The sequence below is a fragment of the Camelus ferus genome, chromosome 13 (genome assembly GCF_009834535.1).
Source record: "Camelus ferus isolate YT-003-E chromosome 13, BCGSAC_Cfer_1.0, whole genome shotgun sequence".
NCBI lineage: Eukaryota > Metazoa > Chordata > Mammalia > Artiodactyla > Camelidae > Camelus > Camelus ferus.
Window position 1 is genome coordinate 52,146,256 of NC_045708.1, and position 27,466 is coordinate 52,173,721.

General features: G+C 34.8%; 1 protein-coding gene across 1 annotated transcript in view; it reads left to right on the forward strand.

The window, feature by feature from the left end:
• The window catches only part of LRRC7 (leucine rich repeat containing 7), a 414,541-nt gene that overhangs the window by 363,436 nt on the left and 23,639 nt on the right, over positions 1 to 27,466 (forward strand). The window contains 2 exon segments of the mRNA XM_006191023.3: positions 7,743 to 7,964; positions 21,279 to 21,371. Of these exon segments, the coding sequence (XP_006191085.3) occupies positions 7,743 to 7,964; positions 21,279 to 21,371 (315 nt within the window).

Consider the following 27,466-nt stretch of genomic DNA (forward strand, 5'->3'; position numbering starts at 1 on the left):
TTATTTAATCTGCAACGTTTACAAGTTCTTTATTACCTTTATGAATCTCAGAAAGAATAGAATCAGTTCTAAGCATTACTGAAACCCACCTACAGATCCATCCATTATATTGAATTTAGTTCATTTTGTTAATTTTGTTTCTCAATAATTTAGTTCATAAACTACCTGATTATATCATCTAAGATTCATGCTACCCCTTCCTATTTAAAACTATCTCCATTTCCCGCAAAATAACCCAAGTCTTGCCAACAAAATCACTTGTGGAAGTGATAAAACTGCACTGAATATTGAGGCAAGCCCACAAAATGACGGTTACAGTAATACATAAAAAGTTAACTATGCACTAGGTTTTCAAAAAAAAAAGTTTTAATTTTTATTAGTTCTTAAGGTCTTGCAATTTTTTTAACTTTAAGTAGGAATGCAGGAGAAACTGTCAGCCTTAACTTTGTCTATTAGGGCTATTCAAATGATCTAGTTCATATTGGGTGTATTATGGTAGTTAGTGTTTTTCAAGGAAGTGACCCATGTTATATAAGTTACTAGATTTACTTGTGTAGAGTTATTTGTAGTATTACCATATTATCCTTTTGAAGTCTGCAGAATCTGTAGTGAGACCCCCTTTTCTCCTGATTTGGGATAATTTGTGTCTTCTTTTTTTCTTTTTTCAGTCTTGCTAAAAATGTATCAATTTTATTGATCTTTTCAAAGAACCAGCTCTTTGTTTTATTTTTTATCTGTTATTTATTTTGAGTTTCAATGACTTCTGCTCTTTTTATTATTTCCTTCCTTCTACTTGCTTTAGGTTTATTTGACTTCTATTTTTCTAAGCTATTGAGGTAGTACCTTAATTACTGATTTGAGGCTGCTTCTTTTCTAGTGTATGCACTACTTTAGCTATATTCACAAATTGTCATTTACAATCAGTTCAGCACAGTGTTTTATTTCTCTTGAGACTCCTTCTTTGACCCATGAATTATTTAGAACTATATTGTTTAGTTCCCAAGTGTTGGGAAATTTTTCTTTTGTATTTCTGTCACTGATTCCTAGTTTAATTCTATTGTGGCTGGAGAACATATTCTGTGTAATTTCAATTCTTTTAAATTTGTTGAAATTTATTTTCCAAATCAAGATATGGTCTATCTTAGTAAATATTCTGTGCAAACTTGAAGAGAACGTGTTTTCTGCTGCAGTCAAGTAGAATGTTCTGTAAGTGATAATAAGATTTGGTTGGTTGATGGTATTGTTGAGTTCCTCTATATTCTTGCTAATTTTCAGTCTAGTTCTTCTATCAATTGTTGAGAGAAGGGTGTTGAATCTCCAGCTATAACAATAATGAATTTGTCTATTTCTTTCCTGTCAATTTTGCTGTACGCATTTGCCCTTCCACTGTTTGCTGTGTATACATTTAGGATTGCTATATCGTCTTGGTGGATTGACTCTTTTTTCATCATATAATATTCCTCTCTATTCCTAGCATATTTTCTTTGCTCTAAAATCTTCTTTATCTGGTATTAATATAGCCACCTCTCTTTTTTAAATTCATACTTGCATGATGTTTATTTATCCTTTCAACTTCTGGTTGCTTATATCATTATATTTGAAGTGATTTTGTTTGTAGTCTGCATATAGTTGAGTAATGTTCTTTGACTCACCCTGCCAAGATCTGTCTTCTAATTTGTGTACTTAGTCTATTTGCATTTAATTTAATAATTGACACATTAAGATTTAAGTCTTAATTTAATTTTTTATTTTCTGTTTATTCTCTTTTTTTGCCTCTTTGTTTTCTTTTTCCTGTTTCCTCTGAGTTATCTGAATACTTTTTAGAATTTAATTTTGACCTATCTGTAGTGTTTTTAGTATATCTCTTTGTGTAGCTTTTTTAGTGCTTGTTCCTGGTATTGCATTATATATACATAACTTGTAAGAATTTACTAGTGTTACCACTTAGCAGTTCAAGTAAAGTATAGAAACTTACTTCCCTTTATGTCCCTTCATCCTCCTCTGTTTATAGTTGTCTTAAATATTTACTCTAAGTACATCTAGAATCACCTCAGATAGTGCCATAATTTAACTTCAATCATAAAACATAATTTTGAAAATTCAAGAAGAGAAAGTTTATTGTATTTACGCATATATTTGCTTACCATGTTCTTTCTCCTTTCCTAATGTTCCAAGGTTTCTTCTTTTATCATTTTCTTTTTATTTAGAGAAAGTCCTTTAGCCATTATTTTAGGATAAGTCTAGTGGGGACAAATTCTCATTTTCCCTCATCTGAGAACGCTCCAGTTTCCCTTTGATTGCTGAAGAATATTGTCGCGAGAATAGGATATTGGGTTGACAGATCTTTTACTTCAGCACTTGAAAAATATTGTGCCATTTCTTTCTGTCCTCCACGGTTTTTGATGAGATAGCCACTGTCATTCAAACTGTTTTTCCTCTATAGGTAAGAGGTCATTTTTCTCTGACACACTCCAGCTGGGGAAGGGTGGCGCACTGCCTCACCTTGGCCAAGAGGAGATACAAATCCAGTTTTCCCATTTAGCTTCCAGTGACACTTGAGGCAAAGTCTGCTCATTATTGCTAGGTAGTGATTGAAGTTCCAGCTCCCAAGATGGTCTCCTTTGATACTTTACTGGGATAGCCTCATTATAATTGGGTAATGGAGGAAGTCCTGATTCTCTACTAAGACCTTCTCTAACCACCCTATTGGGAAGATAGCAGAGTGCCTCACTGCTGCTGGGTGGGAGTGTAAGTCTATGCTTCTTGTGTGGTCTCCACTGACACCATGGGGGGGGGGTGGAGGAGTGGCTTACTATTGGCTGATGGGTATGAATACAGGGACACTTTACTTGGATTTCTCTGACAACACCCCAGCAGGAGTGTTGTTATGCCTTGTTACATCCCTATGAGGCTTCCCACTTGGCCTTTGCTGCCATTGTTGGGGTGAAACAACAGTTTAGCAGTAGCAAAGTAGTTGTTGTCTAAATTTTTCTGTCGTGCTAGGCTGCCCCTTTTTCCTGGTTCTTTGGCTAGAGAGAGTAGGGTTTTGTTGGGCTTTTCTTGTCTGCACCTGTTTGCATTCTTGGGCTATCCACTTCTTTATCTTCTAATCCAGGATATATGACACAAAAATAAAATTTACCGCCCAAAAAATTTACCGCCACGTAGTTACTTGGTCCCAGGTGTCTAGCTTCTTCCATCTACTTTCCAGAGCTTTCTTCTATTTGTTTATATATAATATCCAGAGTTTTTATTTGTTATTAATGGAGGAAATAGGGGAAAGTATGTCTACTCTTTTTACCTGGAAGCAGAAGTCTTACTGTCTTGATTTCTAAAACAACCTGCATGTTGATGAAAGAAAGAAAGAAAAGAAAGAAGAGAAAGAGAAAGAAAAGAAAGAAAGAGAAAGAAAGGAGAGAGAGAGGGAGAGAGGGAAGGAAGGAAGGAAGGGGAAGGGAAGGGAAGGGAAGGAAAGGAAAGGAAAGAAGGAAAGGCTGCTGAATACACATGGTAGAGATAGAAAGTAATAGGACTGTTTCATTGTTTTACAAAATTACTGAAACTGACTCATTTAAATAAGTGCTACTGATTCCTTGAAATCAATTACCTAATTATCCTTTGTAGATGATTCTGTGTTCTTGACACTACTCCCAAACATCTTTAGAACCCTTTTGAACTTAATTTTAGAGAATGAATTGTGTCCATTTGGCTATTCTCAGTGGCATAAATTGTCATCCTTTGAAGTTATGTTTGAATTTTGGAAGCAACCCAAGTGGTCTAAGAGCCAAGATGGGTAGTAAAACAGATAACCAAATTGGGTAATACACTTCGCAGTCTAACACTGTTTTCTAAGAGAATGATGTGAACCAAAATATTGTTGTAGTGAGAAAGTCATTTGTTTTATATCATACAAAACCTCCCAAACACTTCAAATTTTCACACAATAATCTTGATAAGCTGTGGGATGAAATTCATATGAACAATGTCATTTGGTATCAAATCACATTTCTTTTCTATGGCTTTGACATTAATGTTTCCTTGGGTCCTATGGATATTGAAGTTTTTCCCTGTAAAGCTTGAAAGTATTTTTTGGGTCAACTTGAAAATACCATATTCCATCGCTATTCTCAAATACATGTTATTTTGTCCAACATCCCCTTGAAAGCTCAAAACAAATGTCAGATTGTCTCTATTTCTTTTTATCATTCAAGATGTGTAGTTCAGGCTTTATAGAAATCTTCATGTTTAAATTCCCCTTCAGTGTGAGTCAGTGTTCTCATAGCTAACCTTCTGCTTGAACAAATTCAGTCTCTTGACATTTTCTACATTTTCATCAGCCCTTTGTACTTCATCATAAACGTCCATATTACGTTTCTTAAGCCTCTGTGGCAATCAGAAAAAACTTCCTCTTAACAATCCCTCCACACCATAATTGTCCCCTAGATGTCTTTTGTCATTCGTGTTTGCTTAACTTCATGCAAAATTCAGTGTCAGTTCTTTGCTTTCTACATTTGTCATTCCCCATCCTTATTCATTGCAGGCTATCGCCCCAATAGAGAGTGAAAGAACTGCTCCTGAGGGGAACAGAACCGTTTAACAGAATGCTCCTCCCATGTCCACTTCATGTTTTGCCAAGCCATCTGAGAACATGAGCTGCATTATTTCATAATCATGGAAAGATTACTAAATACACAGAACATCATCCTGTTTGCTTCAATACAAAGTTCTAAGTCACGTACATAGGATCTAAAATAGATAATAGACCTAAATAGATAAGTAGGAATGGACCTTTTGCAAATTAAAGAGCTGCTAAAATAGTTTAATATGTCCTTCCTCAACAGCTTGATCCTTTTGTTCCATTTCATGTTTCCTTTTTAATTCACAGTTCAACTATTAAAGGAAGAGAGATAATTTAGGGGGAAGGGTGGTTACAATATAATTTTGTGTTTAAGAGCATAAACTTTGATTGTCAGACAGCCTTGGTTCAAATCCTCGTCCTGACAGTTTATCAGCTGTGCAAATTACTTGGGAAAGTTACCAAACCTCTCCAAGCCTTAGTTTCCTCTCAGTGAAATTAAATAATAGTAACTATTAATAATTGTCTCTCCATTGTATTGTAAGGATTACAGGAGGTAATATGTGTAAGGTAAATTTTAGCACATTGTTTGGCATCTAGTATTTGGATGGTAGTCATTGTTTATTAATTGCCAGCTACCGTGCCAGTTATTAAAGATGGTAAATAGTATGTAGTACTTACCCTCAAAGAACTTCAAATCGAAGCTCAAATTGTCCCATCAGAATGAAAACATAAATTATAAAAGTCTAAAGGCCACTATAGTTCTATTATATATAGATAGTAATTATATAGATAACTTTACTCTTGGATATACCATTACCAGAATATTCTAATCAATGAAAAGACTATTAAGCAATCGTTATGGATTTTCTCATGTGGATTGTGCATCATGGGACTAAAGCTATATCTGGACCCCTCTTAGTTTTTCTGGGTGTAAAAATTTTTTGTTGGGCTATGTGGTCAGTTTCAATTAAACATCCGGTCTTCCTCTTTCCCACTGGGTCAAGCACCAACTAAAAGATTCATGAACATTATACCAGTGGAAGTGAAAAGCAGGTATAAAAATAAGATCAATTGATTTTTCAGTAGCCAAGCCAATCAGCCTTAGTTAGCTTACACCCGCAGCTCCTCTGACTCCAGGAAATCATTTTCTCTAAGTATCTTAGCATTCCAGTGAGTTCATTCAAAGTACAGCAGCTCAACACGTGATACTGGGTTTATCATGGCATTCCTCTCCTACCAAACAAGAGAACATGAAATCCATGGAGATAGGAGAGAATTTAACTTGCAGTTAGGAAAAACTTGACCAGAAGTGTGTTCAGTCTTCTAGAATAGCTGAGAAAGTTATGATACCTCCTTTCATTTAGATTTCTGAGAAGTAAATAGATGCATTAGAGAAACACACATTTGTGCTTTATGAGGTTATCTTAGTTGTGCTTACAATGCCATAGTTTTGTAATCCCTGGTTAATTGTGTTGGAAAGTATTGGATTGATAATTTTTTGATATTGTACTGTTACAGCTTGGAACTTTTTTTCCCGTCTTTTTCTGCAGTTTCTTATGGCTATCTTTGCTATTTTTGAATGTAAAAATAATGTACATGATGAGACAATCAGTTGGTCTTCTTTTGGACATCTAAAATATAATCAAATGGCTGTTTATTTTGCCCTACATATTGCCAAATGATAATTTTGAAGATTTTCTTCACTGAAATTACTTCTTGTTTTGAATCAAGCAATATGCCTCTCGTCTTCTCCAAACGATATTCCATGATCACTGTCATTTCCTTAAATCTCTCATGAACTTTCCTTAAAGCTATTCAGAACTTTAAAATTATCGAAATTCATTTTTTCCTTGAATATTTGTTTAATAATTTTAACTTTATTCCTCCAGTCTGGCTTTTTCATAGTAATCAAAAATCTTGACTAGTCAGGAAAACTCACAAACATTCCCAACTAATGAATTCTAAGGTGAAATTTAGTTTTGAATTTCAAGCTACCTACCCTTAAAAGATCAAGAAAGAAAATGAATTCATGAAGTAATCCCCCAGATCCTTCTGTAGTAAAGGGTGAAGTACCAAGCACAGCACTAAAGCACATGTTTAAAAGTACTAATGATAAGTGTTTACTTCCCATGTTAGATCCCGTGCTAAAGCCACTTAATTTTAAAAGGCAAGTTCTAGGTTATTAGCTCACAAACATAACTGCTTGCTTGATTGAAAAGATGTCAGGTAGGGGTGGGGAATATCTCAGTGGTAAAGTGCGTGCTTAGCATGCATGAGGTCCTGGGTTCAAAAAAGTTAAATAGAAAAGATATCAGGTAGAATGACTCAAGGAGCTGATGCTAGAATGAAGGTGAGAAAGTCAGAGTGAACAGAGAAACAGGGGTATGCACCATGTCATTTAAAGATGGGAGCCCAAAGTAAGCATGCCCTTTCTCCTCCAACAACCACCCTTAAGGATTGATAAATGATTACTTTAAATGAGATACTGATGAATCTGAAGGCTCATATCAAGATGATCTGCATGCAAAGCTCACTTTAAGGACCCTTCCATATCTAGTGACTCCACAAGCTACAGATACTTGCAGAAATTTATCACATGATTCATTTTTAATGTAACTCAAAGATTCTAAAAACTATATTCTTAATTTAATAATGAAGAAAATTAATAAATACTGATTATACTCACCTGAATAAGCTTACTATGCATGCGTGTGGCATAAAGGAAAACATGCAATTCTTTTGCTTCAGAATTAAGGAACCAGGTCCCATCATTTTCCCCGTTTCATATATTACATCTCTCTTCCTACTGTTATTCAAAATGAAATGCCAGATAGAACCCCACTTTATTTTTAAGTTGTAACTTCTTTTTCTTCTTGAGATTTGTCAGACTAAACTTTGTTCTCTTGAAATGGGGTTAAAATCATCTTTGGCAAGTCATCAGTTGACTATGAGTGTATGTAATGTGACCTTGCTCTGGTATTAATATTGTCACAAACCACAGTAGGCAGACCCTTACTGTTTTTTCATTATCCTTCCCAGCTGTGGCTGAAAGCCCAAATGACGCCACTTAACTTACCAGAGAGGTATTCTGTACATTTTTTTTTCTACTTTAATCACATCCTTTCAACACCACAAATCCTCTGATGGTTTATCTTCTCCACAGGCAGGCAGCCATATCCAGACCTTGATGGGGTCCCAAAGCCTTCAGCATCGGAGCCGGGAGCAGCAGCCGTACGAGGGCAACATAAACAAAGTGACCATCCAGCAGTTTCAGTCACCATTGCCTATTCAGATCCCCTCTTCACAGGCCACCCGGGGACCTCAGCCTGGACGGTGCTTAATTCAAACTAAAGGGCAAAGAAGTATGGATGGGTATCCAGAGCAGGTGAGAAGTGCTTTTACAATTGATCATTTTTCAGGAAATATTCGGGAAAGCCCCATCAATCCATGGTTTGCCTTCCCTCATTAATGTAGTTTGGAACACATTGATACTGTCGCCATGTCCAGTGAGGTGGGGCACTCTTTGTAGGAATTTTATCATTATTTTCAGTGGGTAAGAACTACAACGTATAGGAATTGATGGTTGGTGAAATGCCCGTTTCACATAAGGAAAAACTGATGAATTGGAATCGTCTTTCTGGTTTACTTGACAGCTTATTCTACCCACTCCCAACTCCAGTTTAGCTCAATAGCACAGCTTTTAAATGTTACAAAGAGCTTCAACGGATTCGGTGTATTTACCAAGGACTTTGGTGAAACTGAGAGAGTAAAAAGTAACCTGTATATTCCTGTCTGTTTGTGGGAACGTTTTTTAAAAGTTCTGCCTTCTGATTGTTGAATAGTGCAGAGATAAAACTTTGCTATGAAGAAAATGATAAACAGCAGTTAGAAGGGAAGCGTTTCTGAATGCTCCAAAAGCCACTAATAAATGCCGTGTAGTTTTTAAAAATGCTACTCTTCTGACCTATCTAAAATTAAGATTTGCTTTTCCATTGTAGTATCTGTTTTTCTTCCTTAAGAGCAGGACACTGAATAGGATCTCATTTACTGAGTTATATTAAGCTTAGAAAGTAAGACATTAAGAGCTTAATAGCCTCAGAAAATTAATTTCTCTTATTTCATCCTTCAGATAATTAGGGAAAGCTCCCACTGACTTCACTAACCCCTTAACATGGTTTATAAAGGTTCCATTTATTATTGCTTACTCAAAGCTTTACATATCACCCTCCTTATTTTTTAAACATATCAGATAAGATTATCTTCATTCTCCAGTTTTTTCCTTTATGCTGTTAAGAGCCATTTATTCCTTGGATCCCAGCTGCTCTAGACATCTCCTCTGTTTCTTAATACCCTTCTTGAAACTGAGGATACATATTAATCATTCTCAAAATCATGAGTTTTTAAGACAATTTTCTTCCTATCCTGCCTTGATGTAGGTCAAGTGTTGGGTTTAAGGTAAAATAAACCAGGCAGGTATCATTAATCAGGTAATGATGTGAGGTTCCTAATTCTCCAGAGAGTCTAAAAAGTTAAAGTTTTAAGTTATGCTTTACCCTAGAATCTTAGTTTAAAAATTGTTCATATTCTCTCCCCCACAAATATCATAACCTCAGCCCAGTCCTCTGATTTAGTTATTCTTACTAGCAACAATAATTAATAAAATAAGTTATTGCAAATTTTTTTTCTCCCAGAATCAGCACTTTTAAAAATCCACTGAGATCAGTGCCCCCTGTTTCACATACTTTGAATAGTAGGTTTAGTATTAGCATGCAGTTATTCTGAACACTCTAAATTTAAAGGCCTTTTTTACATTGTTTCTTAAAAAATACATAAATTATATAGCTTGACCTAATGAGAGGATTACTAAGTTTTAGTTTACATGCTTGCTTAAAACTCTGTGATTCTTTCCGAGAATGTATGTATAGTTACTTGATTCACAGCTGTAACATCAGGTGTCTTTCAAACTGAGAGGTGAAAACTTAAACATTGAATGGCTATATTCAGGAAGCTACTTAAGCATAATTCCTTCTGTTTTCCCATTTTTTTTTTTTTTTCTGCCTTGATTTGAGGCTGAAATGGTTTGGAATGCTGAGATGAAAACTTTGGAGTGACCACGAGAAAGCCTAGGGAGCATTTAAACAAACAGCACTAGTTCCCAAACTGTGCTCACCTTCTCCCCTGAGTTATCAATCTGGAGATAGTTTCTCAAAACTTTTTTCATGACTCAGCGTAATATCTGTCCACTACCCGCGGCATGCTGGGGCTGACTCGCCCTGGCCCGCTGCTGTGTGCATCTCTTCCCAGCTCCACCTTCAGTGACATCACACTGACCGGTTGAAACTGCGGGGATGATTACATAGGGAGCCAGCAAACACTGCAGAGCCGGGCTTCCCCTTCCCTAGTCAGCGCTTGAACATTTTCCAGCGTACATTTTCCAAGTACTACACTGTTTTCTTTCATCTCTTTTTCTTTTTCTAACCTCTCCACTTCTTTGTTTAGCTCTATAGCATTCAGGAAAGAGGAAATTAGGAGTCGGTCTCAGAATGTGGAATTCAAGTCTCATGTTAACTTTTATTAGCTGTGTGACCCTGGCCAAGTCATTCACTCTTTCAAGATGGTGTTTTTCACTTTATGAAATGAGAACAGTACTACCCACCAACAACATGCAAAAAGTTTTTGTGAGTCGAATGATACAGTTCTACACACACACACATAGTAAGCCTGACACTAGGAGTAAAGAAATAGGAAACAGAAGAAATAGAAATACAAGATTTTAAGAATGAACACATTGAAGGGAACTTAATGATTATTAGTTGCACCTCCCTCATCTATAGATAGAAAAACAAAAAGAGGCTGAAGATTATGTAATTCACTCTCAAAATGAAAATATTTCATGTATTTTTATTTTCCTAAGTTACTTCTAATATGTGTGTGCTTATAAACAAGATATTTTTCCATATTTAACAAGAAAAAATGGAGAAAAATATTTTAAACATTTAAGAACAGTATAGTTTCACACGAAAATCAGAGTAATGATTAAATATAAAGACCAAGGAGATAACTGAAAATGTCTAATATGGGTTTCAGGCATTTAAATCAAGATATTCTATTTTCATAAGACATTTGTAGTAGTGAATTAAAAGAGCCATAAAGAAGAAAACAGAGTTTTCTTAATTGACTGCAACAACGGTGTTAACTTTGATCAAGTACAATATGGAAAAAACCTAAATCCTTCATCATTTTTAAGTGCAAGGAAACATCTTTAACATAGTACAAATGGACATGCTATGTAAGCATGATAAAGCACAAATATTTCTATTAAAGTAAAGCTTGGAGATTTTACTTTTTAAAAAGCAGTCACTTACTGTAATGCTATAGGTGAAAAACATAACTGATTATAATGAATCCACGTTTTTTAATTCAGGAAGAGAAGTCTGAATGAAAATAGGAAAAGACGGGACAAAGGTTACCATACATCGACTGCCTGCTGTGCTATTTACACCATATATAGGTGTATTATGCTATACACACCATGTATGTCACACACAGGTCTTGGCTTCAGGGTGTGTGACCTATGCAATTGCACCAAGTCCTGCACTTAGAAGGGGCCCCACGCTTGGTTTAATGTTCTTCTGCCACCAACTTGTAATTCTTAATAATCACTGAACAAAGAATGTCACATTTTCATTTTACACCAGAACCCACTAATTATATAGCTGTCCCTGCTTACACATACTATTTCATTTTGTCCTCACAATAATCTTATTTTCTTTTTTATAAATGAAGAAACCAAGGCACAGAGAATATAAGTAACTTGTGAGAAGTATAATTGATCAAGCTAGAATTTTAATCTAAATCTGTCTGACCCCAAATCCAAGTTCTGTGTCCCATTTTACCATTAAATTAATCACATAATCTCAGATACTTGCCTGTTGTGGCCTCAGTGTCCTCTTCTGTCAAATAATATTAAACCTGTTTCAACTACAATAAAATTGCCTGATGCAGATGGAATGCTGACTTGAACTCACATGAACACTTTCAGTGCTTTGAAAGCAAAAAGTAACTGTACAAATGGAAAGTATTATTATTAACAGAAGTATACCTCTGTATCCTTTAATGGGACCTAAAGAACTAATACATTTCTAATCTGATTAATAAGTTCCATTTAGCAATAAACATATACAATAATGCTACTACTGACATTCATTGTTGAATTAAAATGAATGTCATTTTTGACCTAAGCAGCATACTAACTTTGTTTAGCCATGAAAAAATACTTAGTAAACTTTGGTGTTCTTCCTCAGTGATGAAACATCTCAATTTTCAAACTATCCATCACAATAAAACAGGACAAAATATCTAAGAATTCTAATTTAATACACTTATTTTTTACATGTTTATTTTTCATAGACATTAAGTATTCAAGTCTGTTTTCAACTCTAGGGTTAAATGATATTAAATAGATGGAAGTGATTTTTAAACCATAAAGTACTGCCCAGATTCAGGGTCTTAACTTCTACAGACTAGAAATCTGATTTGTAATAATGGATATTCTTTTTAATAAATTATCTGTAACAAAAAAAATCATGTACATGTCACTTGAAATTCATTATTAGGGAATTTTAATTATAGAAAGGATTTTAATGCATAAACCATTTTGATTATAGATGAACATGATTGAGAAAAATAGTCCAAATTGTATTAAGTAGTGAGATGAAGAAAATGAGGACTTGATTGCTCCCATTCACATGAAAAACTCTCAGCCATCATATCCATCGTATCGGCTCTTCCCTTTGTTTCCCAGTCCAAGTGAAGAAACTTAAAGATCCTATTCCCCTTACTCTCCCCTTAACAAGAAAATAACACTTTAAATCAATTATTCTCAACCTCAGTTGTACATTAGAATCTGCTTTGGAGCTTTTTTTTTTAACTGAAGTACAGTTGATTCACAGTATTACATCAGTTTCAGGTATACAGCATAGTGATTCAGCATTTTTGTAGATTATATTCCATTATAAGTTATTACAAGATAATGGCTGTAATTCCTTGTGCTATACAATATATCATTGTTTATTTATATTATACATAGTAGTTTGTATCTGTTACCCACAATTTGTCCCTTCTCCCCTTTGGTAACTATAAGTTTGTTTTCTGTATCTGTGAATCTGTTTCTGTTTTGCATATACATTCATGTGTACTAATTTTTAGATTCCACATGTAAGTGATATCATACAGTATTTGTCTTTGACCTTTTTCAGTAAACATAATATTCTCTAGGTTCAGCTACATTGCTGCAAATGGCAGAACTGCATTCTTTTTATGGCTGAGTAATATTCCATTGTGTGTATGTATGTATGTGTGTGTGTGTGTGTGTGTGTGTGTGTGTATACACACATACAAACATGTATATAAAACGTCTTTATCCATTTGTCTGTTGATGAGCACTTGGGTTGCTTCCACATCTTGGATATTGTGATTAGTGCTGCTATGAACATTGGGGTGCATGTATCTTTTTGAAATACTGTTTTTGTTCTTTCCTGATATACACCCAGAAGTGGAATTCCTGGATCATATGGTAGTTCTGTTTTTCAGTTTTTTGAGGAACCTTCATACTGCAGTATGAAGGTTGCATAAGAGCTTTGAAAAACACTGATGCCCTGGCCTCATTCCCAAAGAAATTGATTTCATTAGTCTGGATGTGACCTAGGTGATAGGAATTTTTTTGAAACTCCCCAGGTGATTCTATTGCATAGCGAAGGCTGAGAACCTGTGCCTGAGACAGTCTATAACTCAACAATTTATCAACTGAGTAACATTATTATTAACACTATTTAGAAGTATACATAAGTTATCCATAACTGTTGAATATTTTAATAGAAACTAACATAAACTTAGCTTTTCTCTTTCACAAATGCATAATCCAAGGCAACATATATTTATATGTATGGAACATACAGACCCCAAAGCAGAAGTAGGAAGGAAAAACAGCAGCATGACGCTTCAAATGTCTCAAAACCCTTTCATATATTAACTGATTTTATCTAACCAATAATGTTGTGATGGATAGAGAAGGTCCTGTTTTATTGACTAGAAAACTAAGATTTGGAGAAGCTGGGCTGGAATTAGAATCCAGTCTCATGAGTCTACCACCCTACATGCTGCAGCCTGCTGCAATATAACCAAACATAGAGGTCAAGGGTAAGCCCACGCTGGAAGAGTAAAACAACAGAAAAATGCACCCTCAAGTCCATGTCTGCCCCAGACAAGAGGACATACCCGTTAATGAACCTAACGTACCAGGATGGCTGGAGCACCATGGCTATCTCCTGCCAATTCCTGGGAGTATACATTCACTAAAGTTTCTGCCTGAAAGAGAACTTACAACATGACATTAGAATTACATTAGAATCAGCCTTGTGAGTTATACAAAGTGATTTGCACCCATCATATTCAAGGGGGAAAAATGCTCTGAAACCTTCCTAGAAGGAGACCTTGTAGTGTACCCTGGAGAAATCATTTTGATATTTAATAAAATGTAGGGTACATGGAGCAGTTGGGTAAGAGACATGACCTCAGACATATCTTTAGATCAGCTGCCAGAAGGGCTTATGGGGGCTCCAGGTGAGGGTTTCATCTGTCGGGACCAAGTGAAGAAAAATACATTATGCTGAGTGTCCCACATAAGAAGGAAAACTTGGAAAGACTTGGGGTTTTCAATTATGAATTTTAAAATTAAAAGGCAATAATTTAATAAAGGTGGTTAGAAAATAGGTATTAAAATGACTTTAATGTGTATTATTTACTCAAATGATTTCAGGGACATCCCGCACTACGTCCTGCTCCACTTAGAGTATTGCTTCTTATACATACTTTCCCCAGAGAATTTTATTCTCCGGCAAACAAAGTAATACTGCAACTGTGAAATTATAATTCATAGCTTCACACAAATAATGTGTAATTCAATACCGCAAATTCTACAAACTGACTTTACGAATTTTGTGCAGAATAGTAGAATTCAGTGAACATTGCAGTTAGGAATCAGAAGGCCTCTTTCAGTGTTCCACTAGATAAATCTATAACTTTCTTGGTTTCCTTAGGTGTAAAATAAAGGAAATGAAGTGAATAACCTTTAAAATTTATTTACAGACTAAAAAAAAAATTGCATACCTACTTCCTAAATATATATAGAGTCAGCTATTTTTTTCTGAAAGATCTAGAAGATGCTATTCAAAGGATTTTATTCATCAATCTTCCTATTAGTATGTTTCTTCAAAAGGTAGGTTTAATTAGCACTTTGAATTGGCCTTACATTTCTAATTCACAACAGAAAAAGATATAAAAATAGAAAGGTCAAAAATATTAATTATTTTTGAATACTAACATTTATGTATTTTTATAATTATTACCTTTTTGAGCCTATTATTCAGGCTCATTAGAGATTTGGGGAATGCAGAGAAGTTTTAATGTAGATTTTGTATGGTGGTACAATGTATGTAGTCACAACAAAAATTATAATACCTATAATTGCATAGCACTCTTTATCATAGAAGCACTATTATATAATAACTCATAAGGCCAGGAACTAAAAGTAAAAGAAGCAGCAAGTTTAAGTTCAAGTTTAATTTCAGTACCATGAAGCATTTTTTCTGCTTCTGTCAAGTCCCATAATCAAATCTCCACCCTCATCTCACTTGATCTCCCAGCACGTGGCTTGACTGACCTCTTTCTTTGCATTTTCTTCACCTGGCTAACACTATTTGACTCGTATTCCTCTTTCCACACTAGCCATTCTTTCCTGATTTCTCTGTTGGGTCCTCTTCTGTTCCTGACCTTTAAATGGTAGAGTGATCCAGTGCTCTGATCTTGACCCCCCACTCTTTGGTATCCATACTTTTACCTGTATGATCTCATTCAGTTCCAGGATGGATGACTCCAAAACTCGTTCTAGCCCTGACCTCACGCCTGTACTCCAGATGTTTCTGTTCAACCTAGATGCCCAATGAATTCCTTAAATTTAACATGGTCAAAGGGAGCTCTTGATTTCCTGGCCCTGCACCTGCCAAATCTGCTTCTCTTCTAGATTTCCCCATTTCATTTAGTAACTCTTCTATTCATTTGTCGCTATGGCCAAAGATCCTTGCTTCCTCTTTCTCATAGACCAGATTGCAGTGGTTATCATTTTTACAGAGCTTCTAAACTCTTCTCTAAAGTGTCTGCCACATTGTGAACTTCCACCAGCAATGAATGAGTGTTCTAATGAGTATTCTAAATTTTCCACAGCCTCACCAACATTTATTATTATTTGTCTTTTTTATTATCGCCATCTTGTGAAGTAGCATTTCATTGTGTTTTTAATTTACATTTCTCTAACGACTAATGATGTCGAGTGCCTTTCATTAGTCATTCATATATCTTCTTTAGATAAATATCTGTTAAAATTCTTTGCCCTCCAAGCCCATTTTTAAATTAGGTTATTTGACTTGTAAGAATTGTTCTTATATTCTGGATACAAAACCCTAATTATATTGATGATTTGCAAATATTTTCTTCCATTCTTTGAGTTGTCTTTTCACTTTCTTGATGGTCTCTTTGAAGCACTAAAGTTTTTAATTTTGATAAAGTCAGCCATCTCTTTTATAACATTCGGTTTCATATCTAAGAAATCATTGCCTAATTCAAGATCATGGAGATTTACCCTTGTATTTTGTTCCCAGACTTTTATAGTTTGAGCTCTTGTATTTCAGTCCCTGATTTACTTTGAGTTAATGTCTGTGTATGGTGTGGGGTAGAGGTAAAAATCATTATTTTGCATCTAGATATCCAGTTGTCCTTGTACCATTTGTTGAAAAGATATTTCTTTCCTCATCGAACTACCTTGGACCTTTCATTGAAAATCAGTTAGCCACAAAATGTTAGGGTTTATCTCTGGACTCTCAATCCTATTTCATTGATCCATTATATCTATTCAGATGCCATCCTGTTGTTTCTTGACCTTACAAAGACCGATGGGTCTTCAGGGCATTTAAAAGTGCTGTTCTCCCTCCCTGGAATAGTTTTCCTTTTTTTCTTACTGTCCATTGCTTAATTCTTTATTCACATTTCTGCTGAAATGTCACATCCTCAGAGAGGCCTTTCTTAGCTACTTTATCTAAAATAGCTCCACACTCTAGTTCCATCACTCTTCTCCTGCCTTTCCTGCTTTATTTTTTCTCACTATCTGAAATTACTTACTGTTCACATGTTTACTATCTGTCTTCCCCATTAGAATGTAACTTCCATGAGGGCACAGTTTTTTTGTGTGTGTCTGTAAGGGACCTGACACTTTTCGTAAAGGAAGCTATTTTATTAGCCTCTTACATCTGACCTTTTGCTAGAACACTGCATCTCCTCTTTGCTAAATAAATATTTTGCTCAATAAATATTTGTGGAATAAAGGCATGAATCGTGATTTCTATCACAATTTTCATTTACAATGATTTTTTCCAGGCAGTTAATTATATCATTGAAGCACTTCTTTGAATAACTGGCATACCTTCTACAAACTCATCACTCGTTCTAAGAGTCATCATACACTTTTGACAGTGAAATAATTGAATGTATCTTTTGTCACACAGGCATGTTACCTTTTTTTTTTTTTTCAACCAAAAGTTAATTGAGTGTTAACTATGTGCCAGCCATTGTTCTAGATAGTCAATGAAGAGGTAACATAATAGATATAAGGAGGTGACTGAGGTGCCCACTTGCATAAAAACCCTTGTGGATGTAGGTTCCTCAGAAGTGAGTGTTTTTTGGTTACAAGGTTCCTTGTTGATACTTTAGCAATTAACAATCCTCCTACAGATCAAAAACTTACCTTGAATTTCCTACAGTACAGAATACTTGAAGTTCTGCTGGTTTTACTCCACAGAAGGACTTTCAAACAAGTATATAATTCATTTTCTTTTGAAAATAAAAGTCAATTGTTTTATATCTACAAATAAAGAAGTTTCTTCTCTACTTTTTTACTCAACTATGCCTCTTGATTATGAGAGCCTGAACCTAGTAAGACTGAAGTGAAAAGAGAATGTTTAAAATCATATAACTCATGAAACTCCAGGGATGGGGAAAGTTTCAGACAGCCTTAATGCTAGGCTGAGTGGAAATCATGGCTTCTCTCTAAGTGAATTGGTTCCTGTCTCAAAAAGGCTTTCCCCTCATGGTAGAAAGATAGCTGAAGAGCTCCAGATACTCTCAGATTTAAAGCCAGCAAGAAAGAGCAAACTGTCTTTCCTGAAAATCCTAGTAGGCATCTCATTACTCCTATTTAATGGGGTTACTGCCCATCCTATAAACAGTAATATTTTTAGGGGATATAGTACTTTGTTTTAGGTCTAGATAACATGACTTACCAAAAGCATACACGTGAGTCTCATATTCTTAATAGAAGAGTGGATGGTTCTTCAAAGAGAAATTGAGGTTACAGGTACCAGAAAAAAAAATGAATGGATCTTGAGCAGCAAAAACAGCAGGTGTCCACTAAAAGCTTTACATACTGCTAGGAAAGTGAATGGTCACTAGAACAAATCATAGTAAGCAGGTAATTACAGCATCACCAGGTAGCTTTCTGTAACGCAACTCCCTAATCCTGAATTACACCTCATACACACTCACACACACATTTTTTGTATGTACACACACACACGAAACGTTTTCCTTTGTTCCTGTTACTAGGTTTTAGAGCAGTGCAAGACTAAATCAGATCACTACCTTTTAGAGATTATCGATCATGACTTCACAGAGCCTCACTGCTACGGAACAATTGATTTTGTCATGGGCCTCTCCAATATAAGACCCAGTATTTAAATTAGAGCAAGATGAACAGAGACCAGAAGTATCAAGTCAAACGATGAAAGCAGACTGTGAAAGAAGCAAATGTACCGTTTACTGCCAAGCTGTTGCTTATATTTTCAACTAGAAATTTCATTCCTTGATATCAGTGTCTTAATAGAAACTGAAATGCTGATTTTCATAAAGTAAGCTATTTTACTGGTCTCTTAGATCTGACCTTTTGCTAGAACACTGCATCTCCTCTTTGCTAAACCTCCTTAGTTTCAGACTGCTTCTTGGCTGGGGGCATTCTCTCCTCTTAGATTTTATGGCCCCTTTGGGCCCTAACAGACAGGTGGAGCTCCTTATATGTGAGATGAGTACTCTCTCTGGCATGCTTTTTGGGACACAACAGTCACAACACAACCCGTTAGCCATACCATAGCATGCCCAAGGGGAGTCTGGCTTCAGATCCGAATTTATGGCCATGTGTCACATTTATAAAACCACAATGTCATCTTTATTATTTCTATTATTAAAAAATATACTGAGGCAGTTCTTCATATACTCAGCAAATATGAAATTTGTTTTTCTTAGATTTTTAGTGCCTTCCAGATTGACAATAATATAAAATAGATATTGTCACTACCTTGAAAGGAAATGACTGGAAAGTACTCTCAGCAATTTACTCTGTAAATAAAATCTGTTGCACATGTTTCCTTTCAGATTTTACAGTGGCCCGGGGAAAGCCAAAAGTCTATATACCGTCCCCATATTACCTTCTGCAATATAAAATTTTACATTAGAAAGCTATAACCTGAATTTTTTAAAATGTAATTGTAAATGCACAGATACGTGGGAAAATGCAAATGTAAAATGTTTAAATCATATTAGTTTCTTTCCTCTCATTTTCTAATTTACCAATAATAACAAAAAAGCACTACAAGGTAAACTCTGTAGTGAATAAAGCTAAAATATTCCTTCGAGCTACATCAAGCTATCATACGTTCATACCTACAGACTGCGAGCATATATAAACACAAAACTATTCAAAACTGCAGTTCCTACCACCCTATGATAACTAGTTTTAACAAGGCTAGCTCAATTAAAGGAAAAGTTGTAATTAAACCTATCTTTAAAATAAAAACATAGGAGAATACTTAAGGTAATCGCAATTACCCATCATTTAGAAACTGTCCATTAATGGCTGTACCATAAAAATCACATTAGTAGATAGGTTTTTGTCCTTGCGTTGCAAGTGAACTATGTAATACTTAAACATCATATTTACTATTAAAGAATACAACAGTGAATTAAGGAGAGTCCCATTAAGCAGCCAAACCTATTTGACCCAGTTCCTACAGACTCACAATATATGCTAATTAAGTCAGGAATAGGACTCAAGTTTGCCTTGAACTATCTAAGAGGTAGGGATTAAATGTACCGTGAAAATAAAAATGTAGAGAGCATTTGGGGCATTTGCATTTCCCCGTAAGCAAATTAATAGGCTAAGCCATACTGCTGGGAAAAACATTAAGCTATTTAAGAAAGCAAACGTTTCCAATCATCTTTAAGAACATTTCCAGTGTATATGTATATAAATACAAAAATATATGCCAATGTATTTCTTTAGTTTTTTCATAACTCTTTATTAATTTCTTGCCTGCTAATCTCTGGTAATTCTTGGTTCACCGTAGTTTCCAGTATTTGTTCTGTACTTAAAAGTTTTAACAGTTGTTTTCTTTTCTTTACGTAACCAAACTGTATGCTTCCTCTGGGATCCCAAGTCTTTCATCATCTGAAGTCACCCTGTCTTACTTTACCTGGAAAACTAGCATTTTCACAACAGCCCCGGCACACACATCCCCAGCTCAGGATCATCAAGAATTCCTAGGATTATTATAATTTCTCTAGGTCATTCCTGGTACTGACTTCCCTTCTGCTGAATTCTTGATTTACATTCTATGTATCAATTCTTATAATAGCTATTTATTTACTATAGCCTTATCCCAAGGTGGACCTACTCCTACAGCTGTCATTTCCCCATAATCCTGCAAAGCATAAGGCTCTGGTGTTTAACAGATTTCACTGATGATATGGGGTTTGGGGAGGTAATACAGCACAGAATACTAGAACATCATCCTTCACAGTCCTAAACATTTATTGACTCTTCCCTATCACAAACAATTTCTCCTCTCTCTTTTTCACAGTATTTTCTGACCTCTCTCTTTTTCACAGTCTTTTCCTCTTTCCTTTAAAGCCTGTAACTGCTTCTCCAGGAGCTGTTGCCAAAACTAAAAACTCTTTTTACTGAGTGTTTCATCCTTCCTTTGTTTCACCTTCACTAAAACTATGGCTAAAACTTCTCCCCTTTCTCAGACTAAAAACTCTGCTGTTTCGAAACACTAGAGTTATCTATGGAGGAGATGAATCCTTTTACTCTCCTGGAAAGCAGTAGCAACTTATTTAGACATCTTTTCCCTCACTCTACATTTGTAAATTTTCTTTCACTTATTCCTGCAGTCCTTCCTGATTAGTCAGAATATATGTGCATTTAAAGTAAATAATTAAAATAACACATCACCTTTTTCATTGTAATAAGTTTTTTAATTTTTAAAAACTGCTAATCAAAGTTTAGTCTTGCACATGGTAATGAATAAATACTAATGTCTGCTTGCCCAGGTTAATTTTAATTTAGTTCCAATCATAACTGATGCCTATAAAAACATTAAATGTTTTGTCAGAGTTTATAGTGTCTTTTGTATACCAAGTTAACATAGGCTAATCCTGCAAACTTAAGTGAAATGTGAATCTGTTCTACTGGGATACAGTTACTTGAAGATATTTAGCTTTTATATGTATTTGATTATGTTTTTATATCTTTTTTATATAGTTCTGTGTGAGAATAGAAAAGAATCCTGGCCTTGGATTTAGTATCAGTGGTGGAATTAGCGGACAAGGAAATCCATTTAAACCTTCTGACAAGGTAAGAAGTTAATTTCTTATTAGCAGTTTTAATTAGAAAAACACTGCATTCTACTTCAGCAAAAAACCACAAGAGACTTTATAAATTTTAAGTGTTTTTACTGTGCTAGCTAATAGCTAACTATGAAGCCAATTAAAAACTTTTTCAGCACAGGAGAAAAAGAATTCATTACAGTGCCTGACAAATCCTAAGAATAAGAAAAAATAGATTTAAACATTCTCTTTGAAAGGAAGGTTGTTTGTTTCTTGCTTTTTGTTTTGTTCACAATTGTATATATTTGCAAAGAAAGCTATTTAGGCAATTTCTAACAAGTTGTTTCCAAAAGTTTACTTGTAGATCACTTATTTGGGAAAATGTTTTCTTATAGTAACAGAATGATTAACTAATGATTCAATGCCAGGGCCAGTGACTGACATCTCTTTAATCCATCATGTTGTAAAGTATTTCACTAATAGGACCATAGAATTGAAAGACCATCCACCATGCTTACATCTCACCTGTCTGACCCCATTGTGGACCATTTGACATTTTTATTAAAAAAAGTTTAGCCTAAGCTACATAGCCTGCCCTCTACCATCAGGGTTTTTATACTCTCAGCTTTTAATCAATTAGTAATTATAATTTGATGATAACTGAAACTCTTCTTTTGACCTTATCAAATTTAATTGCATTAAGTGACATCATAAAATCTTGGGATGATGAAGAAAGACAGAAATTAGATATGAATAAAACCTCAGCAGGCTTTTGATTTACCTTTGAGTCACAAGCTGGTGCAAATCTTATCGACTCACCACTATTATATCAATTTATGATCAAAAGACATATTTTTGAAAAAATGTAGATGCCCCTCCTCTGGCGATTTCTGTAGCTTTGAATCCCATCTTTTCCTTCACTTCTTCCCAACCTTCTGGTTTCCCACCAGTCATTATGCCCTTCTTCCTTTCTTTTCTGAGAAGAAAGGAAGAGGTTGGACTAAGAGGAAGAATTGTCCATACTGTATACATTAGGATGGAAGGCACTAGAAAGAAATCCCCGTGGCCACAGATAGAAGTCCTTTGGTCAACTGGTTGGAGCAGCTATTCATACAAAAGGAATGTGTATGAAGCAGCCCTACATAATTAGGGGAATTCTAGTTAGAAATGTCTGTACACAGGAAACTTCTGCATTTCCAATTTGAAATTATTTGGGGGATAATCACTGACCTAGTAGAATTTCAGTATTCATGGCTTACAACGGAACTAAGTGTTTACTGAATTTTAATAAATTATTAATATGTCTTAAGACAAAAGTATGAAAGTTCAAAATTATCAGAAATATATGATGATATTTTTAAAAGCCTCAAATCATTGTCTTATTCATCTTGACCCCTCTTCTTTGTCTCTGGTTTTATATCTCCTCCATAAGTTTTTTAATGGAAAGTTAATAACTTTATCATTCATAAGATAGTTGAAATTCAAAAAACATGGTTTTCTCTCCTTTTTCACTACATGTACATCTCTTCACTATATATTCGGAAGGCATAGGGTAAAAAAAAATTTTAAGGATGCACAAATTGCTAAATAGTCAAGAAGTCTGAATGCTGTTGCTTTTCTAGTATTTTCAACTGAAGGGGACAATAGATGTGAGGCTTTCAAGTCATTGTAATTCTTCCACTATGATGCATATGAACACTTTAAAACTATTAATTTCATTTCTCATTTGTAACATTTTAATGACTCTAGTGAGACTGAACTATTTCTATGATCTTACTTTATCTTTGGGTTAAATGCCACTGATATGGAGCTTTAATTATAAAATGTGTCCACTGAAAGATTTCCCCTCAAAAGCACTTTTCTTTGCCTGATTACTCTCTAAAACACTTCAAAATCTGAAAAGTGGATCTCTTTTACTGCAGAATTGATGGGAGTAATTAGAAGTTCTAAATCTGCAGAAGACACTCAGGCTGCCCTTAATTTATTGACCACTTTTGGTGTCACATCAAACATATGGTGGATACTTAGTTAAAAGTGTTGAGAGGATCTAAAGACATTGGTTCTGACAATTTCTCTAAGAATTTAACCCACTCACAAGGAAAGGAATTAATCTCTAGGAAATTCAACTTTAGCCCCAGGGCCCTATTCTTGTAGTGGATGCATAAAATTTAAAGTAGGATCCAGTGCCTATTCTAACTGAAAAATATCAAACAGTAAGAAAATGAAAACAAACTTAAAAAATACTCCTCTCTCCAATGCTGAAAACAGATTGTTCTTTCATGAGTTGGCGGATTTACAGCTGAGGGTGTGGAGAACTAAACTGAACGGATGTTTTAACTAGCAGATAGTACCAGGGTCAGAGGTAGATGCTTTATAAGGAATGCTAGTCATGCAAAAGTTTAAACTTTAATATTATACATTCCCTCTCCCAATAAACAAGTTATGGATTAGAAATAGTCTCAGAAGCATACTATATTATTTTACTTACTGTTCGTGAATGTTTACATGTTTTGTAATGCCACTCACAATTTTAAGTATCCAAGATATCTGAATGTCTTAGAGTCACTGAAGACTTTCTGTAGTAAAGCAGCCAATCAACTTGTTCCATTCTCTTCATTATGATTGCTAAAAACCACTGCTTCAGTCAAATGCCAAGGACCAATGTGAAATAGCATCCAAACTGACTGATTACCTGGTACAAAGTCAGATAGGGAAAACATGGAGTAGTTATCCCACAGGGCTGAGAGTATGGAACTGGGACAAAAGTGAATTGTGTTGTTCAGCCTGGCGGAAGTTCCAATTTAAATTCTGTTGTAGTCTGAGACTATTGGAGAAAAACTCTTGGTACAGCCCAAAAGTTAACGGAGGCTTTAGGGAGAATTCAGGATTAAGCCAGGTATGAGGAATGTTTTGTACAGACTTTGAAAGCTTAGAACAGCATCTGGTCTTGCAAATTTAACTCCTCTCAAAAACCCCAGGTTAGTCCCAATCAAATATGCTCTCCTCAGGTTAAATGATGAAGCACGATTAGTCGTGCAGTTCATATCACTGTCAGAATGATGTTTAGTAGCTGAACAACTCAATTTACTCATCATGGAGTTCATTATTTGGGGCTGACTGCCAGATGAAAACTTTGATGTACTTGGAAAGAAAACCAGACAAAAATGGCCTCACATAATGGCTGCCTTTCCCCTTCCAATAAAGTGGATGGAAGCCTTTATCTAGTTTATTATAGAGAAACACTGCTGTCAAGATGGCAAGATGTTCCAGAGAGATAAAAGGTTTTGATCTAAAAAATCTGATGATAATCATAAAAGTAATAAAAATAATAGCTTTGTATTGAGTATCTATAATGTGCCAGTCACCGTGCTAGGCTCTTTATGTACATGAACTCACCTGATCTTCGTAACAACTTGTGTTTGTTGAGTATTATTAGTCCCTATTTTGTTGAGGCCCAGAGGGGTTAATTAACTTGCCCAAGGTCATTCAGCTGACCTGTGGCAGATAAGATTTGAATCCAAATTGATCTGATTCCAAATCCTTTTCTCTTAATACGCACTAAAATGCACACCTCTGTCTGCAAATGCCACTTAGTAGAAGACCCACATGACAAATTTATACCCTGTAGAATTGAGACTAATATAACAACCTAATATAAAGAATTACAAAACATTATAATTAGTTATAGTCTAGATATTTGCTTCAACAAGTCCTTGGAAGTCAGCAGGTATTCTCTGTTGAAGCTAGATAATTAGAAGTATATTGTACGCAGTGGATTGCTAAGCATTGTAACTTTTAGACTAAGATATTATTACAGTGGTGATTCTGCCAGTGGAACAAATCACAATAATCTTAGTCTATATTTAAATGTTCATAAAATAATAATTCATGATTGCAAAATTCAAGTAATATGACAATACAATTTCCACCAGATGTTGTTGGGAAGAAGGGACTGGATTAATGGATAACTGATACCATGTTGTTGTGTGATTTCTGTAAGGTAGCTCCAGACTTTGAAAAATGAATGAATTTTTAATGTTGCCTTCACATAACTCAGCATTCAGGGACTGATATCCCTCCTAGCCTCATTTGAGAAGGAAAGGTTAAGCTTCTTAATTTTAAAGATATTAAAGAAAACTCATAGTCCCTTTTTCTATGTACTCTAAAAGTATAGCACTGAACAATCCCATAAACAATTACCTAGTCACAGGATCAAAAAAGAAGCTATATTATGGATATCCTCAAATCACTGGACAGCAGAAAATATACTGGGACGTTGGGACCAAAGAATCACTTATTCTCTACAGTTTTATCATAAACATTCATGCTCAGCAAATGCCCAAGAGCCCACCCACATTTCCACTGATTTGGGCAATCTGCAGGTAGACACATAAACAACAGAAGAAACAATCCATGTTCTTTTTCAAATGTCTTAATTTGCCTGTAATATTGGTACAGTCCCAAGCCCAGGAAGAGTACTGGATGCGTGGCAAATGTAAAACACTGTAACCACAAGGAAACTCTAAATAAATGGTGTGCAATTTCAGAATAAATGACTGTATCTTATTCTACTTAAATTCTAAAAGATTGACCCCCAGATGCTAAACCACCTGCAACAGGACTTAGGTTCTTCCTATTTATACCTCACTTTCCACCCCTTCCTTAGAAAAAATATTAGACTTTGTTCTTTGTGTGGAGATGGGTATTGCATCAAATAAAAGTTTCTATATGATGAATATTAAGAAGAGAAGAGCAAATTATGGAAGAAAGTAGATGAGAAATATGAATTCAATTGACTTGGGCAGTAGATAGCTGTTACCTGTTCTAGTAACAGTGAGAAACCTGAAATTGTTGTTTCAGTAAATTACATAATATTTTGTATGTTTTTAATCAAAAATACTGGCTAACATCTATTGGTTTATAAATAAAATTTACTCCCTTATAAAAAAAAAAAAGAAGAGAAGAAAGGTTAGACTGTAGATTCAAAGCATTTATTTGATACCTTTACCCAGGGATAACAATACCCAGAAGCATGTGTGGCAGTGGCAAATTTGAAAATGCACAAGAATAATTTTCCGGGTTTGCTCAGGCTCATGACATTGGGTGATTCATAAATAAAAGGTTGCAAAAGATATGCTCCTGACTTACGAAAAAGGTACAGACCATATGTCTATTTCTTGTCACGTATTCTCCATGGATATAAAAAGCAAGAATAGCAAACACATTTGTCTAGAACTCCACACAACGTAAGATTTATATTTACTACATATATGTTAAACTACATATAACACATTTTCTTCACTCTGTACAACTACTAGACAAGTATGATTTATTTTATTTATTTCTAAATTAATTCTACAACATAATTCACGTATCTGTCCCATTCTTATTTCTACTTCAAGTGATTTTGTAATGCAAAGTAATTTGGAGAATCTATTAATTATATGAAAGTAGCATTCAGGAGTAAGGGCAGAGATAATATTTTTTATACACTGCATTTTGTACTAAATTTAGGAAGGGATTCAAACAGATCTTTTATATATATATTATAACTGAACTTTTAAAAATAAATAACAAGCATAAATTAATTTACAACAGAATTATTTCAGCTGCATCTTAGTCACATTGTAATTTAAGGTTCAGAATGCCACTTGGTTGGTTGAGGACATAATAAAAAATGTATTTTTGCTTATTCTGTTCTTTGTCTTCTATGTGGAAAAAAATCCTAAGTCTATTCAGAAACATTGATAGAAAAGTAGTCTTCACAGTCTCCTATTAATAGGACTCCTACAGGTATGACAACTTACGTGAGGCCTTTTAAGAAGGCATGGCAGTATGCTTTTTAGTCAATTGCATAATTTCGATGTCAACACATTTAGTATAAAGATGACATATAAAGATTTCAGCTTGTGAAAGAATATAATAAAATATAACTCAACCCAGGCTTGGTTTTTTATGAAAATATCACTCCATCATGCATATGAAAAAGTAAGGCAATTAAAAAGTACCACTTTAAATAATAAGAATATCAGGACATTTTAATTCAACAATAAAGAAAACCACTAGAATTGAGATTGCTATCGCTTTGTGATATTTTTTAACAATCAGTAAAATATCTTTCAA